This window comes from Cardiocondyla obscurior, linkage group LG07 (assembly GCF_019399895.1).
Source record: "Cardiocondyla obscurior isolate alpha-2009 linkage group LG07, Cobs3.1, whole genome shotgun sequence".
Lineage (NCBI taxonomy): Eukaryota > Metazoa > Arthropoda > Insecta > Hymenoptera > Formicidae > Cardiocondyla > Cardiocondyla obscurior.
In genome coordinates, this window is record NC_091870.1 from 8,209,606 (window position 1) to 8,223,960 (window position 14,355).

The 14,355-nt window shown below is 49.3% G+C and overlaps 1 protein-coding gene across 8 annotated transcripts in view; it reads left to right on the forward strand.

Annotated features, from left to right (window-relative positions):
- The first annotated feature begins 49 nt into the window (after window positions 1-49).
- The window catches only part of LOC139104214 (uncharacterized), a 44,053-nt gene continuing 29,747 nt past the window's right edge, over window positions 50-14,355 (forward strand). For 4 of the 8 annotated variants that reach the window (XM_070659555.1, XM_070659554.1, XM_070659553.1 and 1 more), the window contains exons 1-5: window positions 53-547; window positions 2,462-2,993; window positions 7,110-7,271; window positions 8,875-9,403; window positions 10,599-13,271. In XM_070659555.1, the coding sequence (XP_070515656.1) occupies window positions 2,735-2,993; window positions 7,110-7,271; window positions 8,875-9,403; window positions 10,599-13,271 (3,623 nt within the window). In that variant the 5' untranslated portion in view covers window positions 53-547; window positions 2,462-2,734. The other 4 variants (XM_070659548.1, XM_070659550.1, XM_070659549.1 and 1 more) reach the window with 2 other exon arrangements.

A 14,355-nucleotide genomic window follows, 5' to 3' on the forward strand; every position in this document is an offset into this window, starting at 1 on the left:
TCACTGCCATTTTGTAGCCGTGCACCGCTTGCGACGGGCGCCGCGCGTCCGCACTTGTCCTTGTAGTAGTATTAACCCCGCGGTGCTTAAAGCCAACTGGTCGTGCATCGTTCCGGCTCTCGGGTCTCCGGAGGTGAGCGTGGAACCGCGTGCGCGTTCGTCGTCATTTCGCCAGCGGCAACGACGAGACGTAGTGAAACGACGCGGGCGGCTTTTGCGAAGCGGAAGTGACAGGTCGCGCGGCCCGCGAGCGTTGTGTTTTTCCGGTACTCGTCCACGCTCGCCACGTTCTCGCTCTTCGCCTCCCCCCTCCCTGAAGGTGCGTACGATCCGAGTCGCGGAACTCGCGGATCGACGGGCGAGCGAGCGCGCGCGCCATATTCGCGCGTCGGCGGCACGTCACCGGCACGACGACGTCTTGGACGTGCGACAAAGGGGAGTGACTAGCGGCGGCGAGAGTGCAAGTGCGCGGGTGCCGACCGAGGAGCGTCACGCTCGGCGAGCGAGCAACACGCGGACCGTGGGATCGTGGAACGCATGCTGACAGGTAAATACCCCTGCGCCGCCGCACTCGACGAGAATTCCGGAATGCGATGTGCATGCCTGCGTATCTTCGTCTATCGTGCCTAACGTTGTACGTCTCTCTCTTTCTCTCTATTTCTTTCTCTCTGTCTCTCTCTCTCTCTACTTATTCTTCCGTGCGCGCGCGCGCGCGCACGTACAGATCTTTTTTTTTCCGTTCTTCTCGTTCTCGTATGATCTGTTTATGCATTCTATCTGTCTCTCCTCGTTCCTCTCGCCGCGTCTCTCGTAGCCTTTTTCTGCCTGGTGTCTTGTTCCCTTCGCTTTCAACTCCGTACATCTTTGTCTCAGGTTTTTCAGTCTCCGTCTCCTTTTCTTTCTAAAGTCGCATGCAAAACTCTGTCGTTGAATCGCGGAGGGATTCGTGGCCGTTCTTCGTTTTGAAGGAACGCCGCTGTGCGAGCGTTTGCCCGTGTCGGAACGCTTCCCGGACGCTCGAGGGAGGCCTCGGCGCGAGACGAGTCAAAGTTCGTCGCCCTTAGCAGCCGTGAATAAAGTTACGTAAAGTGAAAGTGTCCGCGTGTGGTCAGACGCGTGCCGTAAATACACGGTGATGCGTAAGGTGCAGCGGCGAGAAAGAGGGAGACGGAGGCGACGCGGTCAGAAGTCCCGTGCTTTTTCCGCCGCCGCGCGGATTCACGCGAGCGATCGATGTCCGATTGATGTTCGCGCTTTGCCAACGTTCTCCGGCAACGGTCCAGGCGCCGACCTGAGAGATCTCGGAGCTTTCTCCATCCCTTGATCTTTATCGGGTTCCGTCAAACGTCAGCGAGTCAAAACAGAAAAGAACAAATATAAAAAAAAAAATCGGAACGCGGATAAATCACGTTTCAGATCAATATTCATGAGGAACTGACGCGTTCGTCGTGCAACGCGAAACGAGCCTTTACCGGTGAACGGTTTCCGGTTTTCCGTCGCGGTGGTTTCCACGCTTTTGAAATGGTTCCGCCAAGGACGGCGTTCCGTGCGAACGGCGATAGGCGATTACCTCGAATCGCGCTTCTCGCTCGGAGCGGAGGAAGCGCGGACGGATTTGAGCGTTCTCTTTCACCCTGGCGTACCGCCGCGATGATTTATCGGGGAGGGACGATCGAGAGCGTTGTCGTATATGCCGGCCGCGAGCCGGCTCGGCTCGCCGCGAAAGAAATACGGCGGCAATAAACTTTCCGCCGGTCGCGGAATCCCGCGGGATGGGACGGCGGGCGGGTGTCGGCCAAGGGCCGACGACCCGAGCCGATCTTTATCCAATTACACACAAACGTAGCTTCCACCTGCGTGGAGGATTCCCCCCCTTCGCCGACGTGCCGATGTAAATCCGCGGCTCGCGGCAATATTTAACGCCCAGGCAGGGCACGCGGACTCGTTAAGGTGCGCCCGTATCTTCCTCCATCTCTTGAATACGCTACGGAGTACTCGCGATCCCTCCTCCCCTTCCCCTTAGTTGAATGAATCGCGAACGGATTTAATCGCGAATTCCTCCTCGCCCGCGTCCCGGTCGCGAGAGCTCCGCCGGAGAAAGTTTGAGGCCGGAGGTTCGGGGAAGTCAAGGATGCGCGAGTCAACATTCTTCGTCGTCGCGGAGGTCTCGGCGGCCTTTCTCCTTCCTGAGAAAGATCCTGAAATCTTAAATCTCTCGAGAGTTCAGGGGCCAATTAAGGGGTCTGAATAGGAGGCTATTATGAAGCGTCGAAAGACCGAGTGTTCTGATAAATTTGAATCTTGCGGGAGAAGCAATTTGCCGCGGAACTCTCGAGGGACTCTCGGGTGAAAATGTACGACGTCGGCAGCTCCGTAACCCCACTGTGTTTCCGAAAAAAATAAATCTAAAAATAGAACTCAATCCGCCGATTAAGCTAATCGTGTCTCGTTTGTGTTTCAGCCGTTCCCAGGGCGTGCGAGATCAAAGTGGAGGGTGGGCACGCCGTCTGTGTGTCTAGATGATGCCGAAATCGTGCCGAATCTAACGCGGCCGGGTTCGGCACGCCGTGTCCCCTTCGGGTCGGAAAGAAGCGGCGCGGCTTCCGGTGCTGGACTCGCAACGGCGGGATATGAAGGAGGGGCGAGAAGGGGGTTCACAGTTCGTCGGAGTGGCTAACGATCGTCGGTGCCGATCGTGGACGACGTGGCGAGGGATCGTCGTCGTCGTCGCGCGATGATGAGCGGCAACGATTCGAGTGCGACGGCAACGCTCACGCCGACGCCGACGAGCGTCGGCGTCGGCAGCGCCCCGGTGATCGCCGCTACGGAGGACGAGGAGGAAGATCCGGCGACCTTGACCCTGGACTGCGTCGAGCCCGTCGCCGACATGGACCTGGTGAACGGACCGAATCCCTGGCTTCCGGCGTACGGCTTCCAGCTGCAGCATCACTCCCAGTTCCAGCCGACGCACTTGGAGGATTTACGGGCTAATGGTTCGTACATTAACGCTTCTACTCTCTTTCCGCTTTTTTTTTCTTTTTTTTTTTAACGTTTGTACACTGTACGTATATGTCTTTTTTTCTCTCTCTTTTTTCTATCATGTTTAATATTTAATTCTTGCACGTGATCTGTGCCTCGACACGTGCAACTATCTGATATTTTAGTCGTACGCTTTTAGCATTTTTGAATGGATCTCAATTAATTAATTTAATTGTGTTATTTAAGATACTTTTACTTTGATATTTCTTAACCATTTATTGCGCCTCGTTGTCATATTTCTATTTCTATTTGCCGTTCGCAATTACTTGAATCAGCAGGCAGAAATAATCTCTTAATGCAAAATCTCGAATGCGAAAGAAAACGACCGATTTATTATTATTTTTTTTTTTTTTATGCTTCTCTCGGCTACGTGTGACTTTCCGATACGATCGTGGAACAACAGGCAGCGCGAGATACTGTTAAATCACTCTTTGACGCAAATCTAAGCGCGATTATGGTGATCTAGGTCATTCGCGACTTGTCACGCTGAACGATTAACCCTTTCAATTCAAAATCACGTTCGTGTAGCTTGGGAAAAGAAATGTTTTACGATGCGTAGTTTGTTAAAAACATTTATGTATCAAATTAAATAATTTTGATATCTGTAACAAATAAAAAATTTCCAAGTACCAATGTAGGAGCATATTACACACGCATCAGACAGTTTAAATTATTACACGCGATATTAATTTCGTCGGCAACATTTTAAGCAACGTTACGATACGTCAGCGAACGTATCAGATCGTAATTAAGTTCGGTATCGCGACAATTAACGATGCAATCACGTAAACGGCGCATTCGCGGAGGCGCGTTCGATTTTTACTCGCTAGCGGGCTTCCTTTAGCCTCCTTCTCACCCACGTTTAAGTAGAAAGCAGCGTACCATTAGCAGCCGATCTGTATGCAAAGCCGATCCGTTTTCTAGCCGCTGGAAATCGCGGTAATGATATCGGCCTCCGTCGCCAACATCTAGAGCGTAGTAGACGAGGCGGCGGGATCGAGAAGACTCCGAGAAGTCATTGCCAGCGATGTAAAAAAATTTTCCTTCCGACATAACGCGCGATCAATGCCGACCGGTTATTCTCGCGATCAAGGTCCGTGCGTTGAAACTGCGAGCGCGGTAAACGTGGCAGTCGACAGTAACGATCGGTATTAATCGATAGTAATGATCTTCAAATCTTTCATAAGCTTGCGAATAACGACTTGAGTATGTTTTTCCAAGCTGTTACGTTGATTGAATATTTTTTAGGATAATATCTTTACGTGGGAATTAGAATTGAGAACTTTGATTTATTTGAACGTTTTGTAATTAGGTCGGGCAATAATAACGACGACCGATTAATGCGTCACGGAAAGGACGCTTTAGTTTCTCGTCACGTGGATTAACGTGGATCGATTAGCGAGCGAGCGGACTAATGAACGAATCGCACGGGGCAAGAAATGGAGAGTGAGCAAGGGGGATCGGTCGAGTATAACTGCGCGAGAAAAGTTACCCGCTCTGGTTAGCTTATCATTTGCTTCGAGAGACCGGTTTGGAATAAAGAAAGTCTCGTATCTCTAAGGTGGAAAGTAAAATATCCTCAAAATTAGTACACTGTGAAATATTACTCGCGGTGATAAAACGAGTGCTCCCGGTTACGCAAAAGCTGCCCAGTATTTTCAATTACGACGTAATTCGGTCTTTCGAGTCCGCTGCTTTACGTTGATTCTTCGACGTAGCGAGCAAATTGCGAAAACCTTGAGAAGTTGGCTTTGAGAGAGGCGGCCCGCTCGTTCGAACTCGCGCGTACAATAGATATCGCTATGTGCGCCGGGGAGGTCTAGAAAAAATTCTGATTATTTTTACGTAAGCTTATGGCGGTTTATTCCTGCCCGTTAGTCGTGGAACGGCAACAGGCAGGCGACTGCAACAGGTGGCTCCGCCATGATGTTGCATACTCTGGTGCGTGCCTCCGCACTCGTGCAAGACAAATTGCGTTTCAGCGTCCTGACGAGCCCGCTCTCGCAATCGCTCCGAGGTCCGGCCTCGCGGTTAAAAACACTTCCATTTAATGACGCGTCGGTTACGCGTGATCTTATTCCGTATCTATCGTTCGTGACGGCAGAAGACGACCCGCGGTATCGCCGGTTATGACATCCTCGCTGGACCCGCGTACCGCGCTCTTTTTTTCCCCCTCTCAGGCTAATTAATTCAGTCCGATACAACGGACTACATTTTCTCTCCCTCCTTCTCCCCCTCTCCGCGCTGATTGACTTCGTCGACATTAGCTTAATCTTAATTAACCGGCGAGAAGCAATTTCTCGCATGCGATATCTCTCTCTCGCCGAGCACGTCTTTCTCGGCGAGCTTGCGACGGGAATCAGGTGCATCCGCACGCGGACGCTCCGTTGCGTCACTCGCGGCGAACCGGTTTTATAATTATTGGGATTAATTGGTCGATCCACGATTCGAAGCGTAAGCTTGGCGATCGAAGTGGCGTCGCGCCTTTGCGCGTAACCAGCGCTCGCAGCCGCGATGATTAATGTTTTCCATTGACCTCCCCGTGGCCGTTTCTAGTTTTTATCGGGAATGTGCGCGTGCACAGTCGAACAATTGCCGGCTAATTAAGTGTAATAGAGAATGGATGCAGAAAGAAACACTCGATTTGACCCGTAGGCGTCGCACTTCGTTTTCCTCGCTCGGAGAGCCGCACTCCGACTATTCTCACGCCATTCATTATTTCTCACGTTGTTCCTGTTCAGTTCGCCATTCAAGCGCACCCGACGCGGACGGTACGAACTTTATTTCAATAGCGATATCGGCATTTACTCGCGGAATATCGCAATAGGATTTTTCAGAACTTTCCCCGGACTTCGCCTCTTCGCCGGTTCGCTTCGCGGCGATTCTCTCGTTCTTTATTTAGCAATCGCGTGTGTCTCGTTTTAGAAATCGACCAGGGAAAAAAAAAAAAAAGAAAAGAGAAAAGAAACGGGGGCAGAAATATGTCTAAATTTGGATTGTTCTCTTTTAATTGCGGAATCGCGTGATGCGAGCGCGAGCGAGCGACGCGCGATGCAAATGTTACGGCCGCGTACGCGTAACGTTACGCAACTATTTCAGTAAGATGAAAGGGTGAGATAACGTTTGACTTTTCCACAAGAGAACGAGCGATCGCTCGTGGTTAGAGTGCACCGAATATATTCCATCAGCTACGCCGTGCAGCTATGCAATGTCCCGTTCCCAACAGCGTCTAACTGTTCACGCCATCATTCATTGCGTTGCACGATGACGAAGAAGGTAGGAAACTTGTAGACGCCACGTTCCTGCGTTCGTACGAACATCGTCGTAGGTGCGTAGATAAAACAGCGTTTAATTTAAAAATTAAAATAGAAGTTTCGCCCAACTGTATTTTCGTATCGTGCGCTAATAATTCGAAGGAAATTCTGTTAATTAATTCTTTTTTTTTTTTTTAATAATTTTTATTTTACGAGTCGGATCAGATGATTGTAATGAGAGAGTATTGGAGAGTCAAGTTTATGTCATATAAGTTCTGAGGCGATATCGTCTTTGCGTGTCGATAGAAGTGATAATAATTCTCTGGAACGTACATATACCGGACTCGAGCCTGGGTTTGCTCGGCGGCGAAAGCTTAAGAGGTGCACGACCTTCCAGTTACGTTATCTTCCGACGTAATGGTTGCACTCGTTGATAACGAATGAGTCACGACCTTAAGAATTTCTCTCTTAAGAATTTCGCTCGGACGCTTCTGCGGCCGCCGCACTTTCGACGACAAAATGACGAGGCAGAAAACCACGGAGTTTACATTCGTACGCCTCGCTGAGCTCGATCGGCATGAAATAACGACTTGCGTGTAACGCGTGAGGTTTAAATTTAGAATTGGCGTAATCCGACTGACAAAGTACACGTTGATACAATACATTTAAGGAGATGCAGACGTTTTAATTAACTTTAATCAGTCGAACGAGATAAAAGTTATTCCGATTCTGCTAAGTAGAAGCTTTATTGGGACGTTACTTGTTAATTTATTTCAACTATATTAAATTGTTCTAACGCGATATTTTGTTTTACAGATACGGTGCTAGTGCAGCAAATCGATTTTCTGGAAACAATTTTGGAGGAGACGTCTGACGATCTTCAGAGCGACTCCGATCGCAGCGGAACGACGTATTGGCTGGGATCCGATTCGGAGACCGAGAGCGTAATTCATATAAAAACGAAGCAGAGATCAACAGGTAAGATTTCCAATTCTTAACGCGAGTGTAGTAACAACATAGTTACGACGTTATTCAATCGATATTAAACGGGGAAGTTGCCGCATGCCGAGGACGGTCTCGCGATGAAATTCCGTACGTCGCCCTGGGCGAAAATCGCAAGAGTTAGACATTGTTCGCGCGAGGTCTCGCTCTACTTTCTCTTTTCATCCCGACAGTTTAATCTTCCGGGCTCATTAGTGAACCGGGAATTACGTCGAACGTGCAATTATTCGACGCGATTACTTGCGTTTACGCTATCGACATCGGCGTGGTCGATCAATCGAGTATAAAATCTAATTTCGTTCTAGCATTATGCATTTTCTTAAAAAAAGAGAAGAACTAGAAAATTTTACGAAATAATATAAATTTTAATTTTTAATATGCACTCGCGAAACCGGAAATCTGTAAAGCTAAAAATACTAGAAAGGACATGGGAAATAAAAAATACAAGTTTATACATTTATATTAAAAATATTTTCTTTATTTGCCATGTGAAATTTATTTCATCTTGAAATTTCTTAATTTTAAATTTACATTTACATTTTATTATTTATTCTAATTTAATTTAAACGGGAGATCTATAAATCATGCGTCAGTATTCTCCGTCCACGCACTTTTAAACGCTCCTTTGAATATGCAGCCATTGTAACGTCGAGGTTTGTGGTTGCGATGCCTAGGGGCACGTAGGTTTCTCTTGCCACGAATATCTCGTATTTATGCAGTACAGAATATTCAGAAAAAGTTCGCTTCGAAACGAGCTTGTTTAAAGTGCTTGAAACACAGCTGGACAACGAAAAAACTACGTTCCGTCAATATTTTATTTTATTTTTTTATTTTTTTTATTCTTTTTTTTTATTCTCTTTTTTTTTAACAAGACCGTTTGAATTCGATGGAACGACAAACATAACTGGCGGAATTATTTCCCAGCACGCGCGCGACCTTTCGCTGCCGATGCAATATTCCTTCCCGCACTGTTTGCCGAGGAACATATCACGCTCGATCGAAGCGCAGTACACGATATATATATATCTTCATATCAAACTCATGTATTCCTTAATCGAGGAGCTCTGAAAGGTCAGCCTGCGAACGAGCATTCGGTTCTTTAACGCTGAAAGAGATGCTCTTGATGCACAGACGGACGCGAACGTCACACCTGGATCAGCGGCAGTAGATACGGTTTGATTACATTCCGCACGCGACAATTACGGCTCGGTTGACAACCGATGGTAGCTCGCGTGTAGTGCCCTAAGAGCCGCTTCCGGTTGAATGAACCGTGGCTTCCTGAACGGGCACCGTACGTGTGCACTCGTACGCGTGTGCACGGGGCGAAAGTGAGCCGTTAGATCGGAGCCACTTCCGTGACTCAATTTTACGGAAGTGGGTCGCCGTGCGTCGGATTCCACTCGCATCGATTCTAACGCGATTCGCGGAATCAAAAGTTTAACGCGGCGAGATCTGGATTTCCGCGTAAAGTAGGTTTAGGCCGCGCGCTCGCGTGCTCGTCTCGCTTTTACTCTCCCGAGGTTCCTCCCGCGTTATCGCCGGCCGCGTCATCCTCATCGCATTGTTTCGTTCTCGGAAGACGAACGGCTGGACGGCAGCGGCAGCGAATGCAACTCGGTGGTGCCGAAGAAGCGACGGCGACGCGACCACGGCGCCGATCATCATCACCACCATCATCATCATCATCAGCAAGTGACGGGCTACGACGAGTACCCGACGTCGCCGAGGTCCTCCAGGTCCACCGCTTCCTCGAGATCGAGCTCGCTCTTGCAGTTCGAGTCACTCGAGAGGACCTGCGCCACCTTGTCGCCTTCCAGCTACAGTTTCGACTCCCTGGAGTACTCCAACCGATCGAACGCCTCTCATCAAGAGAACGATTCGCCGGACAGCTTGGAGCAGGACTACGACAAGCTGTTACCGAATGGTTTTGCCAGCACCCTGACGGATCATTTTCCAAGGATCAGGCCCTATCGCAGCTTCGAAAGCCTGAACACGTGCCAGAAGGATGAGGACTTCGGCCAGGCGTCCATGTCGAATGGCTTCGCACCTTTGTACCTGAAGAGAGGTGCTGATTTGTCGAATATTAGGAAAAACAACCGGCGTCCAAGGTAAGTGCACACCGATTTTTTTATTTTAATATCGAATTTAGATTAGCGAATAATGACACGTTTGAAAAGTAATCTAATTAAATCTTTGAAAAAATTAATTTCGCGATAAGTTATTTTTAATTATTCTTAGTTTCAACGAGAATAAAATTGATAACGAGACGGTTCATGTTTTCTGTTAGAATCTCGATGATTTTACGTTCGAGTAATTTTCGTCGCTTATGTGTATAATTATTTTAAACGTAACAGACACAGTTAGTTCACCCGCAATACCAACAGACGCCACCAAGGCTTTTGTTTGTTATTCTTGGCATACGTGCACACGTCGTTTAACACGCCTGCCTATTTTTACACGCGTCGTTAGAATAGAGATACACGACTATTGTAATCATGGATTGTTTCTCGAATTAGTTTGCGAGGACTGGCGGTAAGTGCAGTTTTGCATATCGCGAACACCCATGAGATAAACACTTGCACGTTTCTTAATCAGTATAATTAAAAAATAAAAAAGAAAAAAAAAACATTTTACGTATGAGCTTTGAATTTTATTTTACTTAAATATTTTCTGGAGTTATAAATATAATTTTTATTTAAAATTTTTAAGAAACATTTAATAATGAATTTGTAATTAATAAAGTTACATTTTTCTTTTTTCCCCCCTCGATGAAGTAATTATTGATAATTGTCTATTTGCCAGAATAATTTCCTTTCGTTTATTTAATTTCTATTTTAATCTGAAAATGATACGGTTAAAGAATGTTGGTCTGTTCGTTCAAAATCCGTTTCTGCCGAGTGTTGAGCGCCTCTTGGTTTTCTTGGCACTCATACGCCGAATTCCCCTCCGTGTGACGATCGTTTTACGGCCAAGTTAAATGCAATCGCGACCCTGAGAGAGACCACCTTGACTTTACTGTCGATATTATAAACGTTTGAAACATAAGTGCATTACCGAATCGCCAGATCACCGCTATTCAGCTTGTAAGAACGTGATGCTTTTGCATTTTACGCAATCCTCAAGAATTTTTATTTTTATACAAATTTATATTACAGACAAATTATAATTTAATTTTTTTATAAATTTTATATAAATAAATTAAACGAACAGTATTGACATTTGCATGAAATTTCAACATTTTATCACTTCTGATTTAAAAATAAAAGAGAAGGAATCTTTCAATGTACCGTTTACACGAAACAGAGATTTTTGGCACGAGGACGAGGAATATGAAGAAGACGACGACGACGATGAGGAGGAGGAGGATGACGATTACGACTTCGAAGAGTACGAGCGGAGCCGAGCGCACGCGGATACCCGGTTGACGACCGGTTTCGAGGATCGGTTGCTGTACGGCGAGTCCGGCAAGTACGCGACGTCCTTGGACTATCGGAACACGATCGACTTGCGGGAGATCGGCGTGGAGACAAAGAGGGACACGCTTTTGGAGCTGAAGTCTGGCCAGAAGACGGCCAGGTTAAATATAGCCGGCGGCGGGGCGGAGCACCATCATCACCACCATCATCATCATTATCAGAATTCGCAGCAGCAGCAGCAGCAGCACCAGCAGCAGCAATACCAACAGCAGCAGTACGATCAGCACGATTACCATCACCACCACCACCGTCATCACCGCCAACAACAGCACCAAGGGTGGAGCGACGAGGAGCGCTTTAATTTTAGATTCACGGACAAGTCGCAGAGCGCGCCCAGTCTGCTCGACGGTGCCGAGGAGTCGGCACACGGTGACACGAACTGTGCCTCGTCGTCCCGTCCACGCACTTCGCGGACGACCTCCTACGTGTCGACCTCCTCTCTCTTCGAGAATTACACGCGGGTGGCCAGCGTGCCGGTGGACCTCAACCTCTGCGGCGTCGTCGCCACGCGCGACGACGAGATGAACGGCCACGAAATGGCGGAGGCCGCGTCCGGCGACGAAGATCTTCCCCTGAAGAACCCGCGGGAGGACGCGATCCCGAAGGAGAGCGACGAAACGCAAGCGGAAGCGAAGGCGGTCTTGACCAGCTCGGTCAGGACGCAGCCGGCTCAGAGCGCGATCATGGACGGCAATACGGAGGACCGCGAAGAAGAAGACGAAGAGCAAACCAAGGTCGATCGTGCGGACGATTATTGCGAGGCGCGTAACAAGCAGACGAAGACCACTTCGACGGTGAAGACTCAAGATCCCGCCAATTGCGTGCTGGACATAGCGTTGGTGACGGAGAACGACCTCGACGAAGCCATCAAGCAGTTCAAGCGAGAAGTGGAAGAGGCGACCGCTTCCGGCGTGACGAACGCCGCCATCTTAGCGATGGAGACGATCCAACGAACGTCGTCCGGTCGAGTTAAAAATCGAAGGGTCAAGAACAACGCCAGCTACGAATTGGCACAGCAGTTCGAGGTGGACGAGAGGAATTTTCACAGGAAGCTTCAGGACAGCGATCAAGATCAAGCCGGCGAGGGACCCGGTTCTCCGGGAAAGCGGCGAATATTGAATAACGCAAGCTACGAGTTGGCGCAGCAGTGCGACTACATCAAGGCGCTGCAAAGCTCGAAGGCGGCGTTTCATCGAATGGACGCGTGCGACGAGTTGGAAGAGGCCGCGCTGGGATGTTCCCCGAAGCTAAACGTCGCCGACGTGATGCGCCAGATGGGCTCCGATACGAATTTCAGCGAGAACGCCAGGCCGAAAGAACCGCCGAGCGACACGTTCTTCGGTCAGATAAAAAAAAACTCGGATCCATTTTCAGCCTGTGGCGATGCTAGCGCGCTGAGCCCACGGTTGCTAGACGATGAGGTAGATTACCCCTGCTTGGAAACCAAACCCATAGGTGCATCCTGCTTGGAAAATAGAGCCGTTTTGCGCGAAAAAGTCGAGCCAGAAAGTGAAGCCCAATCGGGAAGTGTCCTTGAAAATTCTACGGCGACGATATTCCCTCGCGTCGACGAAGAGTCCGTCAAACGAGGCGACGAGAAGCCCGAGGACGCGAGGAAGAACTTGATCGGTGAGTTTTATCTCGAACGTGCGGCTCAGCTTCCGCGGAAGGGTCCCGAGGCGGACGAGAGTAGAACGGAAGAACGAAGAGCGGACTTGGAGAACGCGCCGTCGCGCCAGGGCCACGAAGACCGCGCTTGCAGTCCCGGCTCGAGCGAGCGAGGCGCCGGCGAGTGTCTGTGGAGGGTCGTGATCGAGAAGCAAACGCCGACGAAGAAGGAAGAGGAAAAGGAGGAAGAAGAGAAAGACACGGCGGAGGCAGTGGAAAAGATGGTGCGGGGGGAGGAGGAGGAGGGACGGAGTGTTCGTGGTGTTGGCTCAGAGTCCCCACCCGGCGTTGCGGGTTCACTCGGCGGTGAACGTGGTAGTGGGAAGCCCGCGGTGGCCGTGGCGGCAGTTGATACGAATCATCGTGGTGATCGTGACAAACATCAGGGCGACGAGCAGCTAAGCGCGCCTGGTATCAGCAAACGGGACGCGAGCGTCGTAAACGTGAAACGGTCGTCGTTTGTCGCCCCGAAGAGAGAGCCCGCGAATATCTACGCGGCCTCTTCGACCTCCTTGCCGACGTCCGCAGCCGCCATGAAGAGCGAGGAGAGGAAGAAGGGCGGCCTGGGCGGCTTCCTGCAGAGATTCTCCAGGCTCAGGTTCAGCGGCAGGACGAAGGTGCCGCGCTCGGAGGCGCACAAGAAGGCCGTCGAGCCGACGAGGGCGCAAGAAGAGCAGCAGTCGGCCGCGGGGAGAAAGAAGGAGCCGGATTACATTATCATACCGTTGCACCCGCCCGAGGAAGAGAGGAGACGCCAGCAGGAGGTCGTTACTCTCGAGGAGGCGGCTAGGAGGAACAATGTGGACATTCAGAGAAGCGTCTCCAATATCAGGTAAGCCGTAAATTTAATAAAACACTCGTAAAGACGGTTTATTGGATATTCGTTAATCTCGCGTTTTAGAAAAACGTTGCTAGGAACAATTCCAACGGTGCTCGTTAATGTAGTTTCTAAATAATCGAAAGCAGTTTCGTTAAATTACTGGTTTGCTTAATTTTTTTTTTTTCAGAAATGAGCGATAAATATATGTATATATATATATATATATAGACCGGAGTATGTAGTCTCGCATAAGATATTCGAGAGCAACAAGTTGTTGATTGCGCGGCATATAAATATAGAGATCTCGAACAGCTTATCGTGATTTTCTATTCGTTTTATAAGCAGTAATGCATTTTCTTGCGCTGTAACACACGATCGTTCGTCGCGTGCACGATATAATAATCCGCGAATAAAGCCCTCGAGTATTCACATCGAAAACCCGATACAGGCCACGTGTTTCGCGTCGATCACGCGCATGTTTATTAGTTAAGCTATCTGCAGCTGCTGGCTTTTATTTTTTTACAATTTCGCAAGCTTTATCTACATTCGACGAGAAAACTGATACCCGTAACGATCCGCGTATGCCTTTGTACAATTTTATTCGGTCCCCGTCACTTCTACCGTCCTCCCACGCTAAAGCGAGCTGCTTCATTCACAGTTTTGTTTAATTTCCACTTTCATCTCGTCCCACACCGCCGTCTGTCGCAACCGCTCGTCGACGCGTTTCGTTTCTCTCCTCTCTATCTCCCGTGGACCGCGCGAGTCCCGATTACCGCGTCGACCTGCGATCAGGCGGCGGACTTACACCTCGGCAATCGGCGTAATTTCATTCTCGCGCGGGAGCCCGCGATCCCGCATCATTTCTGTTGTCTCTCCGTAATCAGAGCGCCGGGTCCCGGTTCCCTCCCGTTCACGACGGCGGAAACCAGTTCGGTTCTCTTAATTAAATTTCACTCTCACCCCGCATCTCGCCACGTCATTCCCCGCGTAATGCGACCTAATTGCATTTCATTGCAGTCGCCCCCTCTTTCCATTTGCCTGCAGACGGGCTTTATTTCATATTTCTTAACTTCCGCGTTGCGTCGCGTTTCCCTCT